Source organism: Lolium rigidum, chromosome 5 (genome assembly GCF_022539505.1).
Source record: "Lolium rigidum isolate FL_2022 chromosome 5, APGP_CSIRO_Lrig_0.1, whole genome shotgun sequence".
Lineage (NCBI taxonomy): Eukaryota > Viridiplantae > Streptophyta > Magnoliopsida > Poales > Poaceae > Lolium > Lolium rigidum.
The window spans coordinates 12,369,594-12,392,976 of record NC_061512.1 but is presented as its reverse complement, the minus strand read 5'-3'; the positions used below and the strand labels follow the sequence as shown (position 1 = coordinate 12,392,976).

Sequence of the window (23,383 nt, the reverse complement as noted above, 5' to 3'; positions counted from 1 at the left end):
TTGAGAGTATTAGATAAATTTATTTTAATTAGGTAGGATAAAATACCCCTCAATCACACCTCAAAGTCAATGGATTTGTCAACAACCTAACAAGGCCTTAAAGTGAATTTGGGCAAACCAGAAATATACGAGTTTTGACACCTGGATTGGTACAAACCTGCTAAATTCCGGCAAATTACACTGTCGAAGCTACAAACTTGCTAAATTTGAGTGCCCACCCAAAAATACAGAAACCTTCACCAGTTCACCACAGGGCCACCCCGTCGCCGCGCCGCCATGGAGGACGCCGATGCTAAGAAAGCCACCTCCCCCTCCTCCCTCTTCTCCTTCTCCAACGCTTCCTTCGGCTTCGGCTTCGACGCCGCCCCCGGCCCTCCTCCTCCGCCCCCGCCGCCAGCCGTCGAGGTCCTCCTCTCCGAGGTATTTCTCCTCCGGTTTCTGTTGCTTCTTGTTCGTCTCCGTGTTCTGTTCGGCGCAAGGTTCGATTTTCGCTTTGTTTCCCTTGCAGGAATCACCCGTGGCGTCCGGCAACGTGGAGCCTCTGGTGGTCGACGACTCCCTGTCGATTTACAAGGTGCGATTTAGGAGTGCTTAACCTGTGTTTGCGGAAATGCCTCTGACACTAAAATTCTCTTGTTCCACCTACCATTAACTATCTCTTCTAAGTAAAGAGAGAGAAAAAGGACCGGCCTAATGTATGCAATTACTTGATCACTCTGTAACCTATGCCGTCGAGAATGACACAATTATCAGTTGAGCATGCAAGCATTAGGGCAATTTTATCCGTTCGCAGCCTGCATTCTTCGCTCCTGTATAAGCTCATTTGCATGCCAGTGAACTGCGCAGACTCGAGGATGCTTAAATACTGCTGCATAAACACGAAACATCCGTTGTGGCATATTGGTTCTATGCTACATTGAAAGTGTAGAGCTGTTAGAACTGCAAACTGAAGTGAGGATGATAGGATCAAGACAGAGCATGCCAAATAAGTTGTTATGTTATCCCGCCTGTCACAAAACTTATAGGAGAGCTTGCAGTAGTTACCACTTGTGCTACCACTAATAGTACTAGTGGTGTTGTATACAATATCTCAATTTTATTTAGACTTAGGACCGCAACTGTGCAAGTATACAAGCAATATGTAATGAAGACATCTTAATATTTTTTGGATTATCTGGATTCTTTGATTGCAAGTACCTTTGTTCTGTCAACTGTCACATGCCTTTTGATCCGTTGGCTGATTATTCTGATAGTAATTCTAGGTGAACTATACCGAGGAAGTGAGGAGAACTAGATACTTGAAAACGCTTGATTACAAAGTTGTGTAGAGATTATGTGTGTATTCTCGGTTATGTTTAATTGTTATAGATTGTAGTCTTTTCCTTTCACTTGTATTGTGGACAATTTCTTAGTTTTTCATTGTTTATCAGCTATGCAAATTCCTTGCCAGAGTTCAGGAAATGAGGAAGCCTGCAATTTTTTTTTTCTGTATCTTGAATTATTTTAACTGTAAGCTGTGCTGTTTGTTAGCCATTATGTTTAGATTAGCCTCAACTCAGGTTACCTGGATTTCCTGTGCTGGGATTAGGATCTGCTGTCCTCTGTGAGCACCACAAGTTAATAGTACCTCATCCCTGCGCATGCTAGACTGCCTTAATCTTGGCCGACCAAATAAAGTGATAGGTATAGTGCTTGTTATGGCGTTAAACATAGAGTAAGGTTAGTTAAGATTAGATGGCAATACCGACTATAGGAGGTGATGATTCAATTATATTCCAAGCTACTACAGATGAAATTAATTATTTTTCTAGTCTACTTATAACGGCTATATAAGTTAGATCACTCCCATATATTTGCATCAATGAAGAAATAAAAAAAAGTTCTTGAGCCTCCCCCCATTCTCAAGAAAACCTCATGACTTTGCTGGGTTGTGCGCGGGTAAGAGTGATGGCACTGCCAGGTAGAGTGCCCTACCTTTCTCCTCGGAGCTGTACCCATGCCGTACCTCTTTCCACAACATCAGTTTTGTTTGTATGATCAGGTTGCTGCTATAGATTGAAGTTAACATCGAATACCTATATTTCATTTTTCCTTCCAACATGATATTTGTTGAATATTGATCTGTGCTTTTAGAGAGAAAAACAAGACATTTTTGTACTGGTTTGTTGGCAAATTTGCAGTTCTAATTGCACAATGATAAGTGTAACTTGCGGAGGCAAGAAACTATGAGATTATGAATATTGTGTGACTGTTCCTTAATGCTCACTACATGCTTCGTGCTTCACCAACAGAAGCAAGAACACGGCAAATCTGATGAAACATTTATTTTTTTAGTACGCTAATCTTTCCACCTCTCTCCCCAAAACCCAAAGTAAAAAAGTAAAACATATTGCTTTAGCTCTAAAATAGTTGCTCGAACCACCCATTAACTCTGTGATTTTGAAGTCTGAACAGAAAATATCTCGTCAGATCACTACTGATATTCTAAAAGCTATAGGGAATAGTCTGACATACAAGTTTCTTGTTCTTGCTTTAGCCATATTTCACATGTCATTTTTAGATGCTTATGATGATGTCAAACTAATATATTCTCTTCATTTATCTTATTCATTAGGGGAGAGTGAACACATGTGATGTTTTTGGGGTAAAAACTCTGATTTAGTCCCAGGAAAATATGAAGGTAAAGACTACCTAAAACTTGTTATTTGCAGCACATTTTGTCTTATTTGTGAACCTGACAATATCCATGGGTCCTAGGTGGGTTGAAGCTGTGGGAAGGTTCATTAGACTTGGTAAAGACCCTAAATTCAGACATCAAAGATGACCGATTGCTTGTAGAAGGCAAGCAAGTACTAGAGGTGGGATACTTGCTCTCTCTCTCGCTCTCTCCTACTAATCATGGACTGTGTTATTGTATCTAGCTTACAGAGTACGTCGAGTCTTCAAAAAATTGCTGATGCAGATAGTTGTAAGCTGAGAAAATGGTATATTTAGATATCTGCTTACATTTTCTATCTTTCTGATTTTTCAGTTAGGATGTGGACATGGCCTTCCTGGCATCTTTGCAGGTCTCAAGGTATATGTCTGTTCTTCCCTTGGCATGTTTGAAATATCCTCAATTATAGCGATTTCTTAAAAGCTCGAACTTTCAGGGTGCTGGTCTAGTTCACTTCCAAGATTTCAATGCTGAGGTCCTTAGGTGCCTCACCATCCCAAATGTTAAAGCTAATCTGTTCAAGGAATCATCTCAAGGAACACGTACATCTCAGAGTGTTGGTTTTTATGCTGGTGACTGGAGTGAAATCGACAAGTTACTTCTTTGTGGAGATGCTGTCCATGATAAAACAACCAACCACCACAAAGGAAATGAAGGGTCTAGTGGCTACGATATCATCCTGATGGCTGAGACTGTTTATGCATTGGATTCACTTCCTAGTCTCTACCATCTGATCAAGAAGGTAAACATCCGAAATCCTTACTGAATCTTGTTTCTTTTACTGCACTTTTCTGAACATTTATTGTTGCTTACGTTTATAAAACCTTTTGCAGTGCTTACGCTACCCTGGTGGTGTGGTTTACATGGCAGGAAAGAAGCATTACTTTGGTGTAGGTGGTGGCACAAGGCAATTTCTACGCTTGGTTACAGAAGATGGTAAAATTTTGTTAACCCTTTATGTTCTCCCGCAATGAATGCTTGTTTTTCGCACCTCCATAATGGAAGGTTGGAGAAGAACATATGAACCTTTTATACAGTGGTCACGAAATGCTCAGTGTTTTTCCTCTTATCACACTGCGTGTTTATAGCAAATTTGCATGTCAAGATTCCACCTAGGGGTTAAGTTCTGCATTATTACTTTGAAGGCAGGCATCAATACATGTGTTAAGAAAGCAATTTGCATCCTGCATGTGGAGGTGAGGATTGAAATATCCTTTGTTAAATACATCACATGCAAATACCATAGACCAGCTGTTAACACTCAGATGCACAACTTATTTGGATTCATTGTGTGATTTTCTGTCAGGCAGCTGCATGTGTTGTGGTATTCATGCATTATCTTTACTTTTCTTTTGTTGTCCTTTTAGGCGCCATGCAATCAGACCTGCTCGCTGAAGTTACTGATGGATCATCCAATGTTAGGGAGGTTTGGAAATTCTCGTTCAAGTAGACTAGCATAGTATTTGTGGTTGTTGTATCAAATACAAACATGTGCTGGGCTCTATACTGGTAGAATGTGAGCCTTAGTTTAGCTGTTTCATGTTGTGTTAATCAACTGTTACAGTTTACTGAGAGGTCATAGATGTATTTGTTCATGGAGTCTTGTCTCTGGATTACAATCATTAAACATGTGCACCATTTTCTTCTGATATGTTAATTCTCCATGATTTTCTCTTGTACCATCATAGAACTTTGACAACAAAAGTAGCACTCTTTATTGCCCATCACATCAAAGATTCTTGGTAATTCCAATGGCAGACAGAACTGATTGAGTATGAATAGCAACTGACAAGTCATCGGAAAGGGGAACAAGAAACAAAACTGTACCACCATACTTTACCTTTACTTTCCAGATGCCATAATACACATGGCACCATATGCTGCCATGGCAATCAGGAATTTTTTTCCAGTAGATACGCCAGATGTACTCCAAGAAGATAAACTGGGAGAGGTGTGAGCGAGGAAGGGACATGGATGTGAAGGGTTGCTAGGCCCATGTGGCACAAGGAATCAAAACATTAGGACGGCCTTTGTCCTCTTGTTCATGCTCCAATGTTTCTAATTATCAGCATTGTGCCACTTTGGGGTCACTCCATGTGCAAGCTACTGTTGAGTTTGTCCTCAGATGATCTGCATCTTCCTCGTAGCTCCTATATCTTCGCCTTGCAGCTTTCCCCTTGAGCTGCAAAAAATGATGGGGCTGCAGGACACTGGCATCTGCGGCAGCCGGACGGGCGGCTTCTTCCAGTACCAGCGGCTGGAATGCCGGGACGAGGGGGTCAGCCCACGCCCCAGGCGGCGGTGGCTGCCGTCTCTGAATGGTAAGGCGGCTTACTCTTGTTTCTCTCCTCTCAAGAAGCTCAAGTGGAGCAGGATCAGCTCAGTCCTCCTGCTGAGGAAGGCTCCCCAGGCTTCATCCAAGATCCGCCACGCCACCTTGGATGATTCCTGCCCAACCATTGTCTTCTTGTCGCAGTGGGGGCTTCCCGTGCTCTCCCGCCCCTCCATGGCCGGTAGCAAGGGCAAGTACCCCCATGGGAAGGGCTTCTGAGGAGAAGCAGCAGATTGTGTCCATTTTTCAGGTGTCGTCTATGTTCCTAGTGATCTATGTGTTTGTATTGTATGCATGGTATATAGCTAGTTGTGTTGAGATCAGGCACCCTGCAAATCGGTCCTTCTCAGATCTTGTGTGGAATTGTAGGTTGAATTTAAGTTAATGCCAGGTAGAAGAACTACAAGGCTAATAGCCGATCGCTGTGCCGTGTGAATTGTGATACGAAGATTTTGCCCTTCACCCATCAGAAAGTTCACATTCTGCATTGAGAGGCGCCGTTTGGATTGCCTCATTGCCTGGACTGTGGAGAATGAACTGGTTCTTGTAATTTTCCAATTCTTCCAAAGAAGGTTAAGATGTGAGGATTCTAGTGAAAAAATTACATTCTAAAGAGACGTTTCGAGTTCATTTGTTGTTCTACTTTACAGTTAGCTTACGGTTCTTCTACCCTACTGTTGGCCTGGGAGGCCATAGTGTAGGATGTATCACATTATCAGGCAGCCACTTGTCCTTCCTAGGACCACGTGTTCCAGTGTGAAACATGGTGTTCTAATTTGTGACAATAAGCCATTACTTAGACGATGGAGCTTCCTTTGCTCCACGACTATATGCACCTCCCATGGCACCTTCTTTCCTCTCTCGAGAGCACAACTGCACAAGCCACAACCTAGGCAATGTTCTCCAAAACTTTAGGAGAGTAGTAGGCTATAGTTTTCTTCCGTTTTGGTGTAAACTCTGGTGGTTTTGTCCTCGATTGCGGCATGATCTTTGTAAACAATGGGTGCTTATGTAAAGCTATAGAAAAAACTGATGTCCCATTTCACTGCATTTTGGGTGCTCTTGCTTGAAACATTAAGGTTCACATATATTGTTGTCCTTTCAGTGCTCTATTTTATTGCGAAACATGGTTTTATTGCAAAATATCTCCTGAGCCACGTGAAATCTTCACCCGATCTAGTTGGATGTAATATGGTAATGTGCACTCATCGACATCATCGAGGTTAGGGCTCTGAACTCGATCGCCTTTCTCTTTGCCTATCTTCGAAAAATATATAAGGGAATATGACTCCATTCTAAAAAAGAAAGTCAGAGGTACGTGCCACTACATTAACCCGGCGATTGACATGAATAAATGTGTGCTTATCCTATAAATGGTGACATATAGGACTTCATGAAATGATGAACACTACTCGCACCAAGGTCTGTGTGTCATGTGCTTATAAAATGAAGTCAACAAATTAAGTAAATATCCTCTCAAGTGCAAGCACTGAATACATACAACCTTACAAGGTACACATAACTGTAGAAAAAGTACTCCACATAACTCACAAATAAATATGTAACTCCCTCCTCCCAACCTACATACGTTTGCCATCATATCGGACACACAAACGCTCCCAACATACGAAGAGAGAGATCAGACATGGAGATGGAGAGTTTGGAGGAGGAGGCCAAGAAGAGGAACATGAGCAAGAAGAAGCACGCGAGGCTCCACAAATCATTCCGCCACTTCTCCAAGGCACTCAAGAAGCTCAATGGCCATGGCCGCACAAGCGCCAACAACAACCCATCTCCCGCCTCCACCAGCTCGTTCCTCTCCGCGTGCATGCACCCTCGGACCCACTCCTTCTCCTTCCCCGGCGGCCGCCAACGCCACGTCGACGCGCACGACCGCGACAACGACGACGATGCTCTCGCCACCGGCTTCCGGTCACTCCGGATCGGCCCGACAGCCGTTCTTGACGACGACGGCGAGGACGGCTCGTCGACGCAAGAGGATTACGATGGCATCGAGAGCGAGGGGGACGCCTCGCCGGAGATGGCTGCCACCAAGGCGGTGGTGGCCGGCGGGAGCGGCGGCGTGGCGGTGGTTACGTTCTCCGTGGCGCCGTACGAGGACTTCCGGCGGTCCATGCGAGAGATGGCCGACGCGCACTGGGCAAGGCGGGAGGCCGCGACGCCGGCGGTGGACTGGGACTTCATGGAGGAGCTGCTCTTCTGCTACCTCCAGCTCAACGACCGGGCGGTGCACAAGGACATCCTCCGTGCGTTCACCGACACGATCGCTGCGCTCCGGCGGAGGCGCAGGGCGCCGAAGCCCAAGAGCAGGCGGACACGGCGTCGGCAGCCCAAGGATGATGAAGTCTGTGATGTCGAGGAGACGGTGGCATCAGCTTGACCCTGGACCCTGGTGAACGTAGCTCGCCGGCCGGCGCCGGGCCGTCGGCCGATTGCAATTATTGTTCCCTCTGGTCTACTACTTACGTAATGGTCTACTACTTACGTAACGGCCGATTGTAAATACACGTTGTTGTTTTTCACCTGAGGTTTGTCGTGGCTTAATTGGGTCAATTTAACAGGTAGTTCAGTTACTTTGCAGAGCAAAAACTTCAATGAAAAATTAGATGAACACAGAAGGAGATACTTTGAGCAGGAAAGACAAAGAAAAGAGCATAACATATGGTTAAATGGAAAATAGTTTGTAGATTTTGAAGTAAGCATTACTAGGAAAGACCTATAGCTGCAAGGGTTATCTTCGGCGCACTAAACTTTAGGTACGCCAGTGCTATTTACCGCCGCGCACCAATTATAGGGGCGCCGGTGATGCCGAAATACCACCGGCGAATCAAAAATTTAGTGCGCCAGGGGTAATGGTCGATGAGGTTCGGGCCATGGAAAATTGGAGCTGCTCTGCCGGCGCACCAAGGGGTAATCAAATTACCCAATTTTTCCTCCACACCCAATTTTTGGTCGGGGCGAAACATGACCGACATAATTTTTCCTCCACACACCCTCCTCCTCCACCTTGGGTCTCCTCCTCCTTCGGTCATGAATTTCGATATATTATGCAAAATGAGATCATGTTTCGGTAAAATGGAATTTCTGGTTGCATACAACCTTCGATGGAAAACTTTTTTAAATAAAAATGTATCTACGTGAAATTTCCTATCCGATTTCAACCACCTATGGTCATTTAGAAAAAAATCGGATTCAGAAAATTCAAAACAAAACATGTCTTTTTCCAACTTTTAGATTTTAATGAAACAAAGTAAAAAAATTTACCACTATATATGCCAAACCGGCCCTCTGCTTCTTTCTCCCTCCGCACTTCTCCCCCTTCTCCTCTTTCGCTCCTACTCCTCCTCCTCCCCTCCTCTTCTCCTTCCTTCGCCTTTTCTCCTCCCCGGTGGCGTCCTCCTCCTCCTCCACCTCGGGCCTCCTTCTCCTCCGGTGACCTCCTCTTCCTACTCCGCCTCGGGCCTCCTCCTCCTCCTCCGGTGACCTCCTCCTCCTACACCACCTCAGGCCTCCACCTCGGGCCTCCACCTCCGGCCTCCTCCTCCCCCTCCTCCTCCCCCCATCCTCCTCCTCCTCCTCCTCCTCCTCCACCACCTCCACCTCCGGCCTCCTACTCCTACACCGGCGCGGCGACAATAACAAGGCAGCTTATTTCAAGGATGAACTCGAGCTAGATAAACCTGAGCTAGATCTAGATCGGTCTTTTTTTGAAATTTGAAAAAATATACCGTCGGTGCACCAGGGTAGGTGCACCGGGGACCAGCTGATGCACCAGCGGTAACCCGTGCGCTGGCAATAAGGCTTTTCCTAGTTGTGAAAGGACCCCAGAAAACAAAATACCAGTCTTCTTTGTAAATGGTGGTGGAAATTGGAAACATAAAATGATTGATGGCATGAAATTATAAAAAAGAAGAATGCCAAGAATAAAACAGTATGGACTTTTGTAGCTCTCAACGGTTTCATGCTACGCCAATTTGAACTTGCTCGGTCTGTTCAATTGCGGTCTCATAGTACAATCTCATTCTTTGTCCAATCGCGATTTCTGTTTCTGTAGCATCTTGCGAAACCTAGAACTATAGATTTCCCTTGTTTGAAATCTCTGCACAAGGTTAAATAAATATATTTTTGTGGGAGGAAAATGATATTGAATAGTGATAACATTGTAAGATTCTAATTGGATCACTGGTTGAACAACAATGCTTTATGTATAGCCATCATCCTTCACCGTTTGACATATCCTTGGCCCAAGATGTGACTTTTGCTCATGTGATTCAGGTGGAGTTCAATATGAATATTCCTTTCAGAAAATGCATGCCACGTGATGTTTTAAATCAGTGAATAATATTATGAAACTTCTATTGCACATATGCATAGATCTCATGATCCTGATAAAGGGGGCAATTTTTTTCCTTTCTTCTATATCAACTATGACACACATATGTTTACGGAAATTTCATGTACCAAAACATATCTTTACAGAATTATAATATGTTTTGAATAATTCCATGTGAACTATGTGCAAACTAAAATGAGCGGTCATACACACAAAAACATGTCTAATATATACAATTGAAAACCTCATGTAAATCAAGAACATATTGATAATTGATAAGGAAAAGAAAATCAACACAAAATGAGCACTAAAACGGACTGCCGAGTATGACATACCTCATGCGCAATGCGCTACTTGCCCGCCATGTCAGTGAACCAAAGGGAACCCTATTTATGGCATATTTCCTCGTTACCATGACTCCTTAGTTGATTGTAGAGTCCTTTTTTATATTTCATGGTCCTATTTGTAGGAAAAGTTGAAAGGGGAGGGGCAAGTGAACACTAATTTACTTGGAGGGGGGGCATATAGACAATTTCTGAAAAAGTTAGGGTGCAATCTACATATTATATAGGGTGTATTTCAACAAATTTTCCAGCATATGGAGGACTATGACCTCCATCCCTGTGTATTTGGGTCAAAAGAATTTCACCGAAAGTTGGAGGATAAAATTCTAGTTTTTCGTTGGTTCCATTCCTTTCAACAAATTGGACAGAGCTTAAAGTATTTACGCCTTGTTTCTACGACAACTGCCCGTGTTCTTGGTATGTAAATTTGCTGCCAAATCTTTATGATATACCTAGGGGTGTAAACGTTTTGGATCGTATCAGATATTGTTATTTTGACATCCCTTACTATACTTTTCAGCGGATTCGGATCGAAGCGGATAATGGTCGGTGCTCGAATTGCGGATACGAGGCGGATTCAGAGCGAAATCGGACTAGAATCGGATATTTGACAAATTACACACGTAAAATTAGAAATATAATTCCTTCATGTAACAATGTAAGCATAAACTTTTTATGTAAAAACGTAAGCATAAAGCGTGTAACACTGGACTATAGCCAAAGTTACACACTTATTTGTAGAACAAACCAACGTACGTGCAGACACAACATGTATAGTTGTCTAGGTATGTGAGGCTGGACTAACTTTTTTTTTTTTTGCGAGAAAGGACTAACTTTATTTGATTATCATCTTTGATAACATCCGCCAAAAGTGATGGATAATATGTATCCACCGGATATTAACAGTACCCACCACACACATAATACAATGGAAACTGCATATGAAGCAATTGAAAAAGAAAAGAGAATCGGCACAAAATCCAGCATTAAAGTACCCTGCTACCAAGTGGGACACCCCCTGATACAACCTCCTATACCAATGACCCCACTTGTCAGTCCCCCCCTTCCTAGTGTCGACATCACCCTCACGTGCGCCAATCCCCCAACCCCACTCCACGTGGTCTTTCCCCCCTCCCTCTCACTCCCCGGACCCACCCGCCAGCGACACGCCACCGGCGACGCGCCCACCACATCAAAAAAAATAAAGCTGCAGGCGATAATAAACAACCAAAAAAAAAGCCGGTGGGAAATGATAGGAAACCTATAGACGTAAAGCCGCCGCTTCGTGTCGACGCGACGCCCTCCCTCTCCCTCTCCTCCCCCGTCTCCATTGCCCAGAGCTCGCGCCGCATCTCGCCCTCCCTCCAACTCCGGCGGGGCTCGGCTCCTCCGATTCGGCGCGAATCGGAGGTTGCGCGGTGGATCGGGGGCGATCGGCTGGGATGACGGGGAAGAAGCGCAAGGCGGAGGCGGCAAGGCTGGAGGAGACGGACCGCGCCATGTACGGCGCCTTCCGGGGCGCCGCCAACTCGCTATCGCAGCTCTACACGCTCGCCATGGGCGGACAGAAGCTCTCCTTCCAGGCCGGCGAGCGCCACGCCATGGTACGGTCCGGGCGGGGCCCACCCCCTGTCCCTCTCACGGCGTGCAGTTATTACTGACCGACCGACTGACAGACTCTGATTGATTGGTAGATTGATTGATTCGTGCCATGTTTCTCCTGCTCCTGCTGCTGCTGCTTCAGTCCGGATTGATTGTGTGACGTGGGAGATTGGATTCTGTTTCGTAGAATTCGCCCCCCCCCCCCCCCTTTTTTTGCTGTGGAAGGATTTGGATTTGGGGTGGTTAGGAATCAGTCCATGCGAAATTTTAGTGCTAGAACCTTGTCTCCCGTGTAAAGTTTAGATTGTTCGTATAATTAGATCGTACGACGACTGTTCCGATTCTGGAGATAATTCTTGTGGTGAACTGCAATCTCTGCTTCAGTTCAACAGTTGCGTGTGGCACACAGTTCTTGGTTCTTTGGGGGGCTGTCTTGTCGCAGCGAGTGTTTTGACCTCGCCTGCATATTTTATTTGATGTGCAATCGTCCAATAATTGGTACTAATGCGTGCAACAACTGTGATTAGAATTGACCATCTCCCGTATGGCGATGGAGGGTGTGCAAAGCGGAAGAGGGTAGGACCTTGCTTATGGGACGGGTTACTTCTGGACCAGTACTATGGAGTCCTCCTTTTCTGCTTTACTTCAGCTTACGCACTGCAGTCTCACTCTCACCATTAGGTGTAGAATGCTTTTCCAATCACGGGAGGCAAAACCTTGGATGTCCTTTCATCATCACTAAATTGTATGCTTAGTTCTGTTACTGCCTTAGTTTCCGGAATATCAGAACACAGTAAAAGTTAGTTGAACTCAAGTATCGTCGTGTTGTGAGCATGTTCTCAACTCATTATATGAAACACTAGACGATGCACGTTTCGGATTGTTTCTACAAAACTGAATAAGTGTAAAGGCAAGATGTGGTTTGGTCACTTTTTGTTTTGGTGTAGAAGCACTGCCACAATTAAAAACAAAGAGGTACCTGCTCAGGTTACTTATATTTTATAAGGGGTTTGCATTACTGGAATGGTTGAACAGCTAGTTCCTTATGTTTGCTAATATTGTTCATTTATTTTACAGTCATATTATTGTTTTGATGCTTTTGCATAGTCATAGACTGCTCTTGCAGTACAAAGCCAGATAAATAGTTTCGTCAATACGGCAAATGTGGTAGCTGACCAGAGTTTTCTCACCAATGTTCTGAGGTCTAAGCATATGGATGATTGCTGCTATTACAATGCCCCTTACAATGAATTACCCCCAGGGATGGATACCTCCGAGTATCTTAATTTTTATTTGAGGCACTGCAAACTATCTTTTTTTTTCACAGATTACTTTCAAGTTATGAATAACTTATACCAACTCTGCATGACTAGGCATGTCATATTTGTTGTGCGCACGTGGTATTTTCGCAATTTTAAGTCAGAAAGAAAGGAACAAGACAATGTGTGTGTCAAGTTTACAGGCTTTTTGAATGTTATGAACAACCATGGTGGGTAACTGGCCTCAAGCCCCGGCCATGGCTAGCGGTAGGCTGTAGCCTGTGTCACGAGGTGATTAGAAGTCGGTAAAGTTTGGAGGAGAATACTTATTTAGGATTCATGGCACTAACATATTGTTAATGCTAAGTCTTATCCTATTTGGTTTCTTCTCTGTTCTAACTGCTTTGGCCTCTAACATCTCTGCTGCGAGCTGTGCACTGCTCAGCCATATGGGTGCCGGCTATATTGAAGAAACCACATGCCAGAACGATTCTAGAATGACGATTTACCCCCCGAATATTGCACCACTTAGTTCTACCAGTGCCTAGAATCCACTAGGACTGTACCTGCCTGCAAACGGCAGCAGCGTATAGTTTCCTTTGGTGAATATCACATTCCAGTTCAGTTTTAAGTTCTCCTTGTGCTGCCAGACATCTGTTTCTTTCTTCTTTCCCCTTCTGATTATTGTTATTCATTGTCTGTTTCACTTGAGCAGGAAAAGCTGTATGAATGGATTTTGAGGCAGCATGAAAATGGATTGAGGCTGACAGTTGCTGATATAGCCTCGCACATCCAGGTAAGCAGTATTTCACCTTTTTTTTTCTTCCTTTGCTAAATTTAGGGAACTATTTATATTATAAACATGGACTTTAAAATATTGGATGAATTAATTTCAAGGACCATGTTTGTCCTGGTGGTTTTGCAAGCTTTGCCATCTTATTTCTTAGTGAACAATGATGCATAATGAATAAGATATTGAGATGAGCTTATCATCCTTACAAACCTAACACTAATTCTATTGGATGAATTAATTTCCAGGACCATGTTTGTCCTGGTGGTTTTGAAGTTTTGCCATCTTGTTTCTTAGCGAACAATGATGCATAATGACTAAGATATTAAGATGAGCTTATCGTCCTTGCAAACCTAACACTAATTCTACGCACTGATTGCTTCCTTTTACCAGTCAGTACTTCTAGCAATAGCCTCCTAACATACAGCTACATCACTTATCCCTCTGTGTCATTCTAGCAGAAGACTGATAATTTACGTTTACGACCCGTATGTATGTGTAGCATGAGATTCAGTATGGAGGCGACAATCCATTGGCCTCTCCAAGATCACAATATGCTAGCCAAAGCACTCTGGCCACTGTCCATGTACCCAACACAGGCAACCATCAACCATCTCCGAGCTTATTTGCACTAGGAAACCCAGGGTTAACTCAGTCCAAGAACTCAGCAGTCTTTTCAAACGCATTATCCAGCCCCGTCCGCCGGGGTCTGCAACCATACCATCTGGATCAGGCTGGCGATGCAGGCTACTTCGCAAACGGCTCAAACCGTGAGCCAAATCCCACTGCTTCGAACGACTCATCCATGGATATGCATTCGGACAGCCCAGCTCATGACGAATCGTCCTGAGCAGTTTGCTCCACGGAGTTGGAAAGAAACAGCACATCCAGAGATAGAACAAAGTGGAAAAAGAACAGCCAATGCAGTGAAAGAAGAAAATTAGCTGCCAGCTGCCAGATGCCTGATGCCTGTTGTCGCCGCTCAAGTAGGACTATTTGATTTAACCCCGCCTCCATTAGCCTGCTATGCTAAGCATGTCTTATGTTTGTCACCTTTTACCGCCTGTTTCTTTGTGAAGATACTGTAACCTTCATGCATCTGTGTTCTGGGTAAAATTGTAAAACTTCGATTTATCTGTGCATATTACTGTCGGTATGTGATCAAGTGTATTATGCTGGCAAAAGGAAAACTTATTAACAGCCTCTCTTTGGTGGAGTACGCATTCTGCTGTTGCTTTGTCAAGTCTCTGTAGCGTCTCTGTATCTACTGCCGCTGGCATGTGGCAAGAAGCGAGAAGCATTGAAAAGAACTGACATTGCTGTTCTCTGTCTACATGTGATGTGTCTACCATTACTAAAATTTCTGTGGACGGCTAAGATATGCTGATCTCGAAGGTGCTGATCGTGTGGAGTGTATTGCAAATTCTTCCGACGGTCTAGCTGGGAGAGGGCTTGGATGAGCGTTGGTTGTTGATGTGCTGTGTATCTCTTCTGGAGTGCTATGAGTTCAGGTTTCTCACCACAAGCTCACACATGCCGCCATAGGAAAGGACAAGCCAAAAAAAGTGTTTTTTTTAGAATACATATAGACTAATCAGGCACAGTAAATTGGCAAGTGCATTTTTCGTCTCTCAACTTTTTTTTTTTTGAGGAATTTCGTCTCTCAACTTATCTCGATCTGTAACCTTCGTCCCTAGATGAAATTATTTTGGAGTAGGGTTTTCACCTTAAACTGTCAATACTGGGTAGTGTCGGTCCTTAGAGTGGTATTGCTCAACCAAAACCGTTTTTCACCTGATGAGGCATGGTTTCGGCCACATGAGTACATGACCATGTGCTTGAGAACATCCTGCCACCTCCCACGTTGACATGGAAGAAGAATGGTCCATCAACAGTTTCAAGGTGTTTCTTGAGCAAGTTAGGGAGTGAAGAGAACCATTTTCAGCCGTTCAGAAATACAAGTGGTTTGAGTCTTTTTTGTTGTTGTTGTTACAGATAGATCTACATTCGACATGGCATTCATAGTTTCCTGCTTCCTCTTCATCTGTATTTACCTGGGCATCCTTCGGGCCAAGCCCGAAAAAGCCCGACGTGCAAAAACTAGGCCCAAGTCTGGCCCTGCCAAAAACCACTAAAGCTTGAGCCGTCTGGTTGGCCAACTTCACTATTTTGCGTTTTTGGGCTACCCAAGCCCAGCCCGGCCATCGAGCCAACACTTCTAGGCTCAGGCCCAGAATTTTCAGGCCGGGCCTCGGGCCAGGCTGCTCATGGCCAGACATACTCTCAAACTTTCCTTTGACCTATTGCCGCCACCTCCTCTTACACCCCTCCTTCGACTTCAGAATGTGGACATATGAAACTACCCCTCCCTTGACCATAGGGGCACCAATAGCCCTCTTGTGTATTGCGGCAACATGTTGGTCATTTCTCCGAGCTAGCAGTAGTGAGCAGCCCCATCTCTAAATCGAACCTAGAACTGATGAACACTAACCTCTTCGGTTTCGGCTCCACTTCCATCATTGCCTCTATGTTGACTCTGGGTCTACCTTGCACGAGCCTATGTTGCAGTGGAAGAAGATATGGGGAGGAGCATGAACGATTGTAATTTAAAGCTCCAACACATTGTCAAGTGTGGAGAAAGATTCAAACCACCGAGGCTCCCCCAAATAAATTAGAGGCTGATGGTCACCTTGTGGTGAGAAAGTATAGCGATGTGAAGTTTCTCCTGGCCAGCCATGGCGGCGGGGGGGTGGGGGGGGGGGAGAAGACGGCGAAGCTCCTCTCGTGGAAGCTCCTAAGCGACGGCAATCGATGCTGCCGCTATTCCTGGCCGATGGGGCCGCTCCACACCTGCTGAGTTGTTGCTACTCAGAGGTTTTCTCTTCCTCCAGAGTCAGAGGATTGCCTGGCCTCAGCACGGCACAGATCACCGCATCCTCACCAAGTGGTTTCGTCCCCGGAGTGGAGAAGGTGGCCGTCGCTGCAAGGTCAACAATGGTGTCGGCAGAGAAGGACTTGATCGCGTTTTCAGATTTCCTGCAAGGTCCTTTTTGCAAAAAGCAAGGACTGCTTTGTAATTTCTATTTTCTTTTGAGTCCTGCTTGTAACTGTAGCCTGCCGAGTTAATGAAGCTTCCGGGTCCTCTGGACCCTTCTCCTGTTAAAAAAAAAATTTAAGTTTGCCGACTCTACCGTTTCACCTACTTGTTCAACATTATGTTTGGATTCTGCTCTTACAGAAAAGCAGAGACATGCATGACATGTCCAAGTGCCCATGGATAGAACCAATTACGCGCCACCAAGCTACTACAAGCAACAGGTCCAGCATAAAGCTCCAATCAATCCCACTTGCCATCTAGCTAGGCCTCATTGAAGGCTCTGCCGATGCAGTGTACACGCCGAGTGCTCTCTGCCGTTGACGGAGCTAGTAGAAGTGAAGTGACCGGAGTGTCAGCAAGTGGCTAGCATCGCCGGCCGGGGTGAAACATATGCTATGCTGTGCGCGTCCTCCATACCTCCATCAATTTCACCCACATGGAGTGCTTTGCATTGCCATCAATCCTCTCAGTTGGATGCGTCGATCATAAGCAGGCCGTTTATTGCGTGAACCTAACAACCCCTGCTGATGTAGGGTACAGGATCACATTTTCCCTTCAGTAACTGCGTGGAGAGCACAGGCGAAAACCTGTTGATGACGCGCGGTGCTGTACATCTTCGTCTTGATTGGAGGACATGTGCCACGATCTTGCTTGAAGCTCAGGGTGGACCATTTCCTGCCTGGGCCGGTCATTGATCGAGAGATCCAGCCAACACAGTATTACTAATGCCAGGTTGTCTGAAATATTGTAGTTCTAGCAAAACGTAACTGCATTGTTTTCTGCTGTTGTAGGTTACGTACGAAATGACAGAAATGTTTTCCTTTTTTTTTTGAGGGGAACAGGAATGTTTTCCTCAAGAGGGCAAATGCTTTGTCATTAGTTATTAAGGAGTTTAATTTTGTTACAAGCGAGCTAAGCTCGGGTAACTCCCTCCTTCCCGGTTTATAGAGCATGTGTGTATCTCCAGATTATGAATTTGACCAACACAATATAAGATATATATCAAAATATATATTGTTAGAAAGTCTAAATGACAATTATACTTTCTGATTATATAATTTGTATATTGTATAACTTATATTATGTTGGTCAAAATGACAATTATCTAGGGATACGCGTAGGACCGGGATCGGGAAAAAGGGAGTGCAAAAGAATCACTCTCGCGCCATTGTGGAACTTAATGGTTCGCCCCCTTGACGCTCGAAAGAGCCCATTCTCCCATAATTTTAGACACAACAACTAGTGGCGGAGCTAGAGCATTTGGACCGGGGTGCCTAGGGGATTCCTCAACAGATAAAAAAGATTTTTAGGAGTGCATGGGTGGTTAAAAAAATGCTATTTAACAAAGGTTTTTGTTTTTTACCGAGGACATGTGCACCGCCTGGCTAAGGGTACATCTGGCGCTAACAACAAATATCGGCATAGTGGATACATTATGAAAATCCTCGTATTATGCTTATTCCAAAATTTTCAGAAGGCAAGTATAATGAGGGACGTTAAGGAATTTCGCCTTATATTATGTTGGTCAAAATAACAATTATCTAGGGATACGCATAGGCCAGGAAAAGGGGAGTACAAAAGAATCACTCTCGCGCCATTATGGAACTTAATGGTTTTCCCCCTTGACGCTCGAAAGAGCCAATTCTCCCATAATTTTAGACACAACAACTAGTGGGGGAGCTAGAGCATTTGGACCGGGGTGCGTAGGGAATTCCTCAACAGATAAAAAAAGATTTTTAGGATTGCATGAGTGGTTAAAAAATGCTATTTAACAAAAGTTTTTGTTTTTTACCGAGGTCATGTGCACCCCCTAGGCCCTAGCTATGGGTACATCTGGCGCTCACAACAAATATCGGCATAGTGTGGATACATTATGAAAATCCTCATATTATGCTTATTCCAAATTTTTGAAGAGGTAAGTATGATGAGGGACATTAAGGACTTCTGCCTTATGTCGTTGACGAATATAAATCCAATCCTTGACCTTCATGGTTTCCACCGAAATGATCCCAAGCCAAGAAAGGATGTAAAGGCTAGCGACATTTGAAGAGTAGATGTGCCGTGGACTCGAGTTTCCTGTTTGCATAATTGATTGGCAAACCATGACAGGTATGTTGGCTACAATGAAATAAAACGAGTGCACGATTCATCGACTTAGATCATGACGGAAAACCAACGGTTCATACATCGACCGGTTCCTAGTTATAATCAGCAGCACAATTTATTCCACGGCCGATGGATCGACGGCGACGTACGCCGTACGGGGTCTTCACTGCTGCTGCTGCTGCGGCGGCGGCGGCGGTGGTGGCTGCTCGTGCTGCTGGGGTTGGTAGTTCGCCCTGCGCGGGGTCGGCACGGGCAAGGCCGCCGGGTAGCGGTGCGCGCAGCCGTTCCAGGGGTTGTCGGCGTCGGGCGCGGCGTCGCGGAGCGCGCGCCAGACGTTGCTGCAGGCCTTGAAGCCGGTGCCGAAGGCGAGCATCCAGAGGCGGTCGCCGGCGCGGACGCGGCGCTTGGCCTCGAAGTAGGCCAGCTCGTAGAAGACGAGGCTGCTGGAGGTATTGCCGAACCGGTGCAGCGTGGCGCGGGCGGGCTCCACCACGGACGGGCCGAACCCCATGAGCTTCGCCACCGTGTCAATCACCGCCTTCCCGCCGGAGTGGATGCACATGTGCTCGAACGCGCGCTGGAAGTCCGGCACCAGCGCCGCCGCCGCCTTCGGGTTGCCGCCGCTGTACGCCCACGCCACACGGTACACGTACCTGCAGTATATTTGCGTGCGCCGTATGTCCGGCGAGACCGCGTCAGTATACTAGTAACTGAATCTTTAAAATGCATGCTAATTTTGTGGATGCACTTGGTATTGATAAGTTGGGCTGAAGTTACTCTAAACCTCAATCACATGTTTCAGGTAATTAACATCGTCAGAGGATCATCCTCATCGCCACGTAACTCCATATACTGCACTTGCGCTGGAGACTGGAGTAGCATGTTACTGACGCTGCACACTTCTAATTGCGCAATTTTGCACTAAATGGATGTGCAGTTTTTACTGACTGAGAGTTCCAGGCCACTGCAGTGTCGGTGCTACATGCAATATGTGGTATAAGGCTATCAGCTAATGTCACAGTTTGGCCAAAAGCCTCTTGAGTTTGTTAGATTCGTTCCTTAGTACATAAACCATTAACATCTATTGACATCAATTAGCATGGATCACCATTATGTATATTTAGTTATAGCACAAAAACACTAATAATTATTTCGATGAAAACATAACAATAATGTCCAGTGTGTAAAAGTATACAACTCCAAGCATATTAGTGTACAAAGTTATGCAATAATATTCAGAGACATCATAGGTCTCGGATCACCATTGTGTGTAACAATAATGTTCAGAGACATGTATGGAAATAACAGAGAACCAAATAGTGAGAGTCGTACCGAACACGATGTAGATACTCCGTTAACAACGACCATACATTTATTGAGGGCTGGAAATTCAGAACGCTCATGGTTTCATTAAGTTTTCCTATTGCTGCTCTGAATCTCTGAATATGCATGTGGGGTGTGCAGTGTTGCGTGCTACGCTTAGTATGGAAATCTCAAGTACTGAATACGAAATTAGTACAAGTTTGCAGCTATGCCTCAAATGGTGAAACCAGAAGTCAAGTTTGACATTTATGTTGGTAGAAACATCGCAACTACTGTCTGTACAATTCATGATCGATAGTGGAAAACATTGTCTAAAGAGAACTCCCAAGATACTTCTTCTAATACGAAACAATCCAAAAATAAGTTGAACAACCAAAGTTCAAGTTTAGATTTTTCTTTTAATACGAAATACAGTATCTTACTTTCTTTTGTCTATGTTTTTCATCTGAAACTTAATTGCAACAAACAATTGATGTTCTATACTAGACGCGATCTTTCTTTTTTTGTTTTATGTAATTATGTTTCTCGATGTCTTTTTTTTTTGTCAAACGTAGACAGCTAGAGGGACACCCCTAGTGCACGGTCCATAAATCCATAATTACTCTGAAGCTGCTCATTTTCTTTCACCAAATGTTCTAGCATGTCTACTTCCTTTCCAAACTATATACTCCGGCCGATCCAAATGATATGGATTGGACGGAATATCCTTATAGACTTGAGTACACAATTATTAAGGGTCTAAATGCCAGTCCTACTCTTCAGTTATTGCTACAATCTTATCTTTTCCTCCCAACCACAATCAGTGTGTATATAATCAATGCTTGAGAGGGTGGTTAGGAGGGCAGTGGTATCCTCATCCCACCAGTGTTTAAACTTCAGGTTTGACACTTTAGTGTTTCATTAAAATCGGAATATTTTTCAGTGGGAGGCGACGTTTCCATCGAGACAGCGAGGCGCCTATGGTGACTTTATCGATTTCAGGACCCATCAGATAAAGTTTATTTGACAGTCTTTTGGAGGTATTCATATGGGTAGGATGTGCGTGCGTTCATAGAGGTAAGTGTATGTGTGTATGTGTGAGCGTCTACATCTGTACCGTGTTTCAAAAAAATATGCTTAGACAACTAGAGATGTGATTAATCACAAGTTAAAATACCTAGTACTAAATTTTTTTTGAACAGGAACAGGGTCTGGAAGACCCCAAAATACCCAATACTAAGTAGGAACGACATGGGCAAATACACATTGTTGAGAGTGTCGAATGACTTGCATTTTGGCCAAGGTTAAATGTGCTAAAAGAGCTCACATTGTAGAGCAAAGGAAATATAGTTCTCGGATCTACAGTTGGCTCACAATGATATAAGCCAGATCAGAGGACTTTCATACTGTTGTCAGTCCTGAAATTGTTTTAGTGACAAGTACGGCTATATTTCTTCTATACCAGTAGTAATAAGCACGTAGTACTACAGTAGATCACAGGTGATCTTGTCGTCAGTCTGGTAGAAATTAATACTCCATGTTAGAGAGCAAGCATTGCTGTCTTTGGGTGAAAAGTTGTTTATCTAGTCGCAGCGTCGCAGAGATACCAGAGCAGCAAAGTTACTACTGGCGTGTGAAATCAGTGGACGGCGCTGCAGCCGTAAATGCACACACAGAGACCACAAGTGAAGCACCGAGACACGCAATTTACTGCAATGCCGTGGAGATGCAACACGTAAGGTACGTACCTGAGCAGCTCCGACACAGGGAGCACGTAGGGCGCGAGCGTGGCGATGTGCTGGCGGAGCCCCGCGCCGGCGACGCGCACGAGGTCCTTGGTGAGCGCGACGCCCACCATGCCGTCCTCGTCCTCCATCTGCACGGCGGCGTTGTAGGCCGCGTCGTCGGCTCCGTGGTGCGTGCGCAGCGTGCGGAGCAGCTCGTACTTGGCGTCGGCGCGGCGGGCCGGCACGTCGGTGATGAGCGCCGCCGCGCTGCCGACGCGGAAGATGCAGTTGGTGACCAGCATGTGCTTGTTGTTTCCGAAGTACCAGTTGAGGCTGGTGTTCTCCGTCACCACCACCAGCGCGTACCCTGGCCTGCGCTGCACCCGCAGCGCGCGCGCCGCCATGTCGATGCCCACCGTGCCGGCGCTGCACCCCATCCCGGCGAGGCTGTACGACTTGACGTCGTCCTTCATCTTGAAGCGGCGCACGATCATGGACGCCAGGGAGGGCTTCGGGGAGAACATGGAGCAGGCGACGACGAGGACGCTGACGTCGCGCGGGTGCACGTCGGACTTGGCCAGCAGCTGCGACACCACGGTGAAGAGCCCCTCCTCGGCCTCCTGGATGGCGAAGGCCTGGGTCTTCTCGAACTTGCCGGAGAAGATGAAGGGCGGCGCGAAGGTCTCCTGCCCGAGGCCGGACTTGCGGAAGATGAGCCGCATGAAGTCGGCGGTCTCGTCGGTGTAGCGGCCCGACCGGAGCCCGAAGTACTCGCACACCTCCAGGTTGCACTGCCGCTCCGCGTCCGGGAGGTGGCAGCTATAGTTGAGCAGGTAAACCGGCCGCTGCCGCCGAAGCACGCGGCGGAGGACGGTGACGACGAAGGCGAGCGCTGAGGCTACAAGCGGGACGAGGACGTGGAGTGGGAGGGCGCGGAGCGACGACACGACCGCGGCCATGGACGACGACATGGTCGGCTTCGCCCGTTCCCCGGAGACCTAGAGGGTAGCTAGGGAGTAGGCCGAAAGGACTGTGCTTGCTGGCTGCAGAGAGTGCTTCAAGTGAAACAACGCCTTGTATTTATAGGCAGCAAGATCTAACCCTGTAGGGACCAAAACCCATATTGTGACAAGTGTAGTGCAGGCGATGCATCAGCACATGTATCGTCTCTATTGAGTCAAGGAGAAATCTATTTTTGTTCACAACAAATTACGATAAGTGCCCATCCATGACGGCTTATCTAAAACAGGAATCCCTTCCAATGACTTTCTTTAACTTTCTTCAAAAGTCCAGAAAGTCATTGCTGATACTCCTTCCGTTTTTATTTACTTTGCCTTCTAAATTTAGTCAAACTCAAAATTTACAAAGTTTGATAAAAAAATGTAGGAAAAATATTAATATGTATAGTATCAAATATATAAATATATAATGTATTTTATGATGAATTTAATAAAAATATTTTAAAATATTGATATTTAATTAGAAATTACAAAGTTTGGCTTTAATCAAACCATAACGAGAAATAATTATGAATGGAGGGAGTACATACCCGTGATGGTCGAAATTTAAATCAGACACATGTATTTGGAAAGATGGCCCCAACTATTCTTCTGTTTCAACATTTATTATGTAATCTTGGTACTCACTCTATTTGCAATTACCTCGCATTTTGGGTTTAATCAAATACAAATTTATAAACTTTAAACAAATATTTAGGAAAAAATATCAGCATCTATAATATAAAATCTATTCTA

General features: G+C 45.1%; 3 protein-coding genes and 1 pseudogene across 3 annotated transcripts; 3 read left to right on the top strand and 1 right to left on the bottom strand.

Moving 5' to 3' along the window:
- Positions 1-276: 276 nt before the first annotated feature.
- On the top strand, positions 277-4,398 carry LOC124655623 (annotated as a pseudogene).
- A 2,253-nt stretch (positions 4,399-6,651) lies between these two features.
- LOC124655622 (transcription repressor OFP14-like) lies at positions 6,652-7,449 on the top strand. Its single transcript, XM_047194487.1, has one exon. The coding sequence runs from the start codon at positions 6,694-6,696 to the stop codon at positions 7,447-7,449; it is 756 nt and encodes a 251-aa protein (XP_047050443.1). The 5' UTR covers positions 6,652-6,693.
- Positions 7,450-11,125: 3,676 nt separating this feature from the next.
- LOC124654740 lies at positions 11,126-14,607 on the top strand. The gene is made up of 3 exons (XM_047193734.1): positions 11,126-11,350; positions 13,323-13,403; positions 13,900-14,607. Exons 1-3 carry the CDS (start codon positions 11,189-11,191, stop codon positions 14,245-14,247), a joined length of 591 nt encoding a protein of 196 aa, XP_047049690.1. The 5' UTR covers positions 11,126-11,188; the 3' UTR covers positions 14,248-14,607.
- A 4,156-nt stretch (positions 14,608-18,763) lies between these two features.
- Positions 18,764-22,658, bottom strand: LOC124655621 (3-ketoacyl-CoA synthase 17-like). Its single transcript, XM_047194486.1, has 2 exons — positions 21,651-22,658; positions 18,764-19,253 (listed from the first exon to the last, which is right to left on the bottom strand). The coding sequence occupies exons 1-2, from the start codon at positions 22,598-22,600 to the stop codon at positions 18,764-18,766; spliced, it is 1,440 nt and encodes a 479-aa protein (XP_047050442.1). The 5' UTR covers positions 22,601-22,658.
- Between the last annotated feature and the right edge of the window lie 725 nt (positions 22,659-23,383).

What these genes read in the sequence shown, in the direction of transcription:
- LOC124655622 (XM_047194487.1), top strand. Translation starts at nt 6,694, where the DNA reads ATGGAGATGGAGAGTTTGGAGGAGGAGGCCAAGAAGAGGAACATGAGC.
- LOC124654740 (XM_047193734.1), top strand. Translation starts at nt 11,189, where the DNA reads ATGACGGGGAAGAAGCGCAAGGCGGAGGCGGCAAGGCTGGAGGAGACG. An exon ending in CCGGCGAGCGCCACGCCATG is followed by an intron (nt 11,351 to 13,322) that starts GTACGGTCCGGG and finishes TCACTTGAGCAG; the next exon opens with GAAAAGCTGTATGAATGGAT. An exon ending in ATATAGCCTCGCACATCCAG is followed by an intron (nt 13,404 to 13,899) that starts GTAAGCAGTATT and finishes ATGTATGTGTAG; the next exon opens with CATGAGATTCAGTATGGAGG.
- LOC124655621 (XM_047194486.1), bottom strand. Translation starts at nt 22,600, where the DNA reads ATGTCGTCGTCCATGGCCGCGGTCGTGTCGTCGCTCCGCGCCCTCCCA. An exon ending in CCTGTGTCGGAGCTGCTCAG is followed by an intron (nt 19,254 to 21,650) that starts GTACGTACCTTA and finishes AATATACTGCAG; the next exon opens with GTACGTGTACCGTGTGGCGT.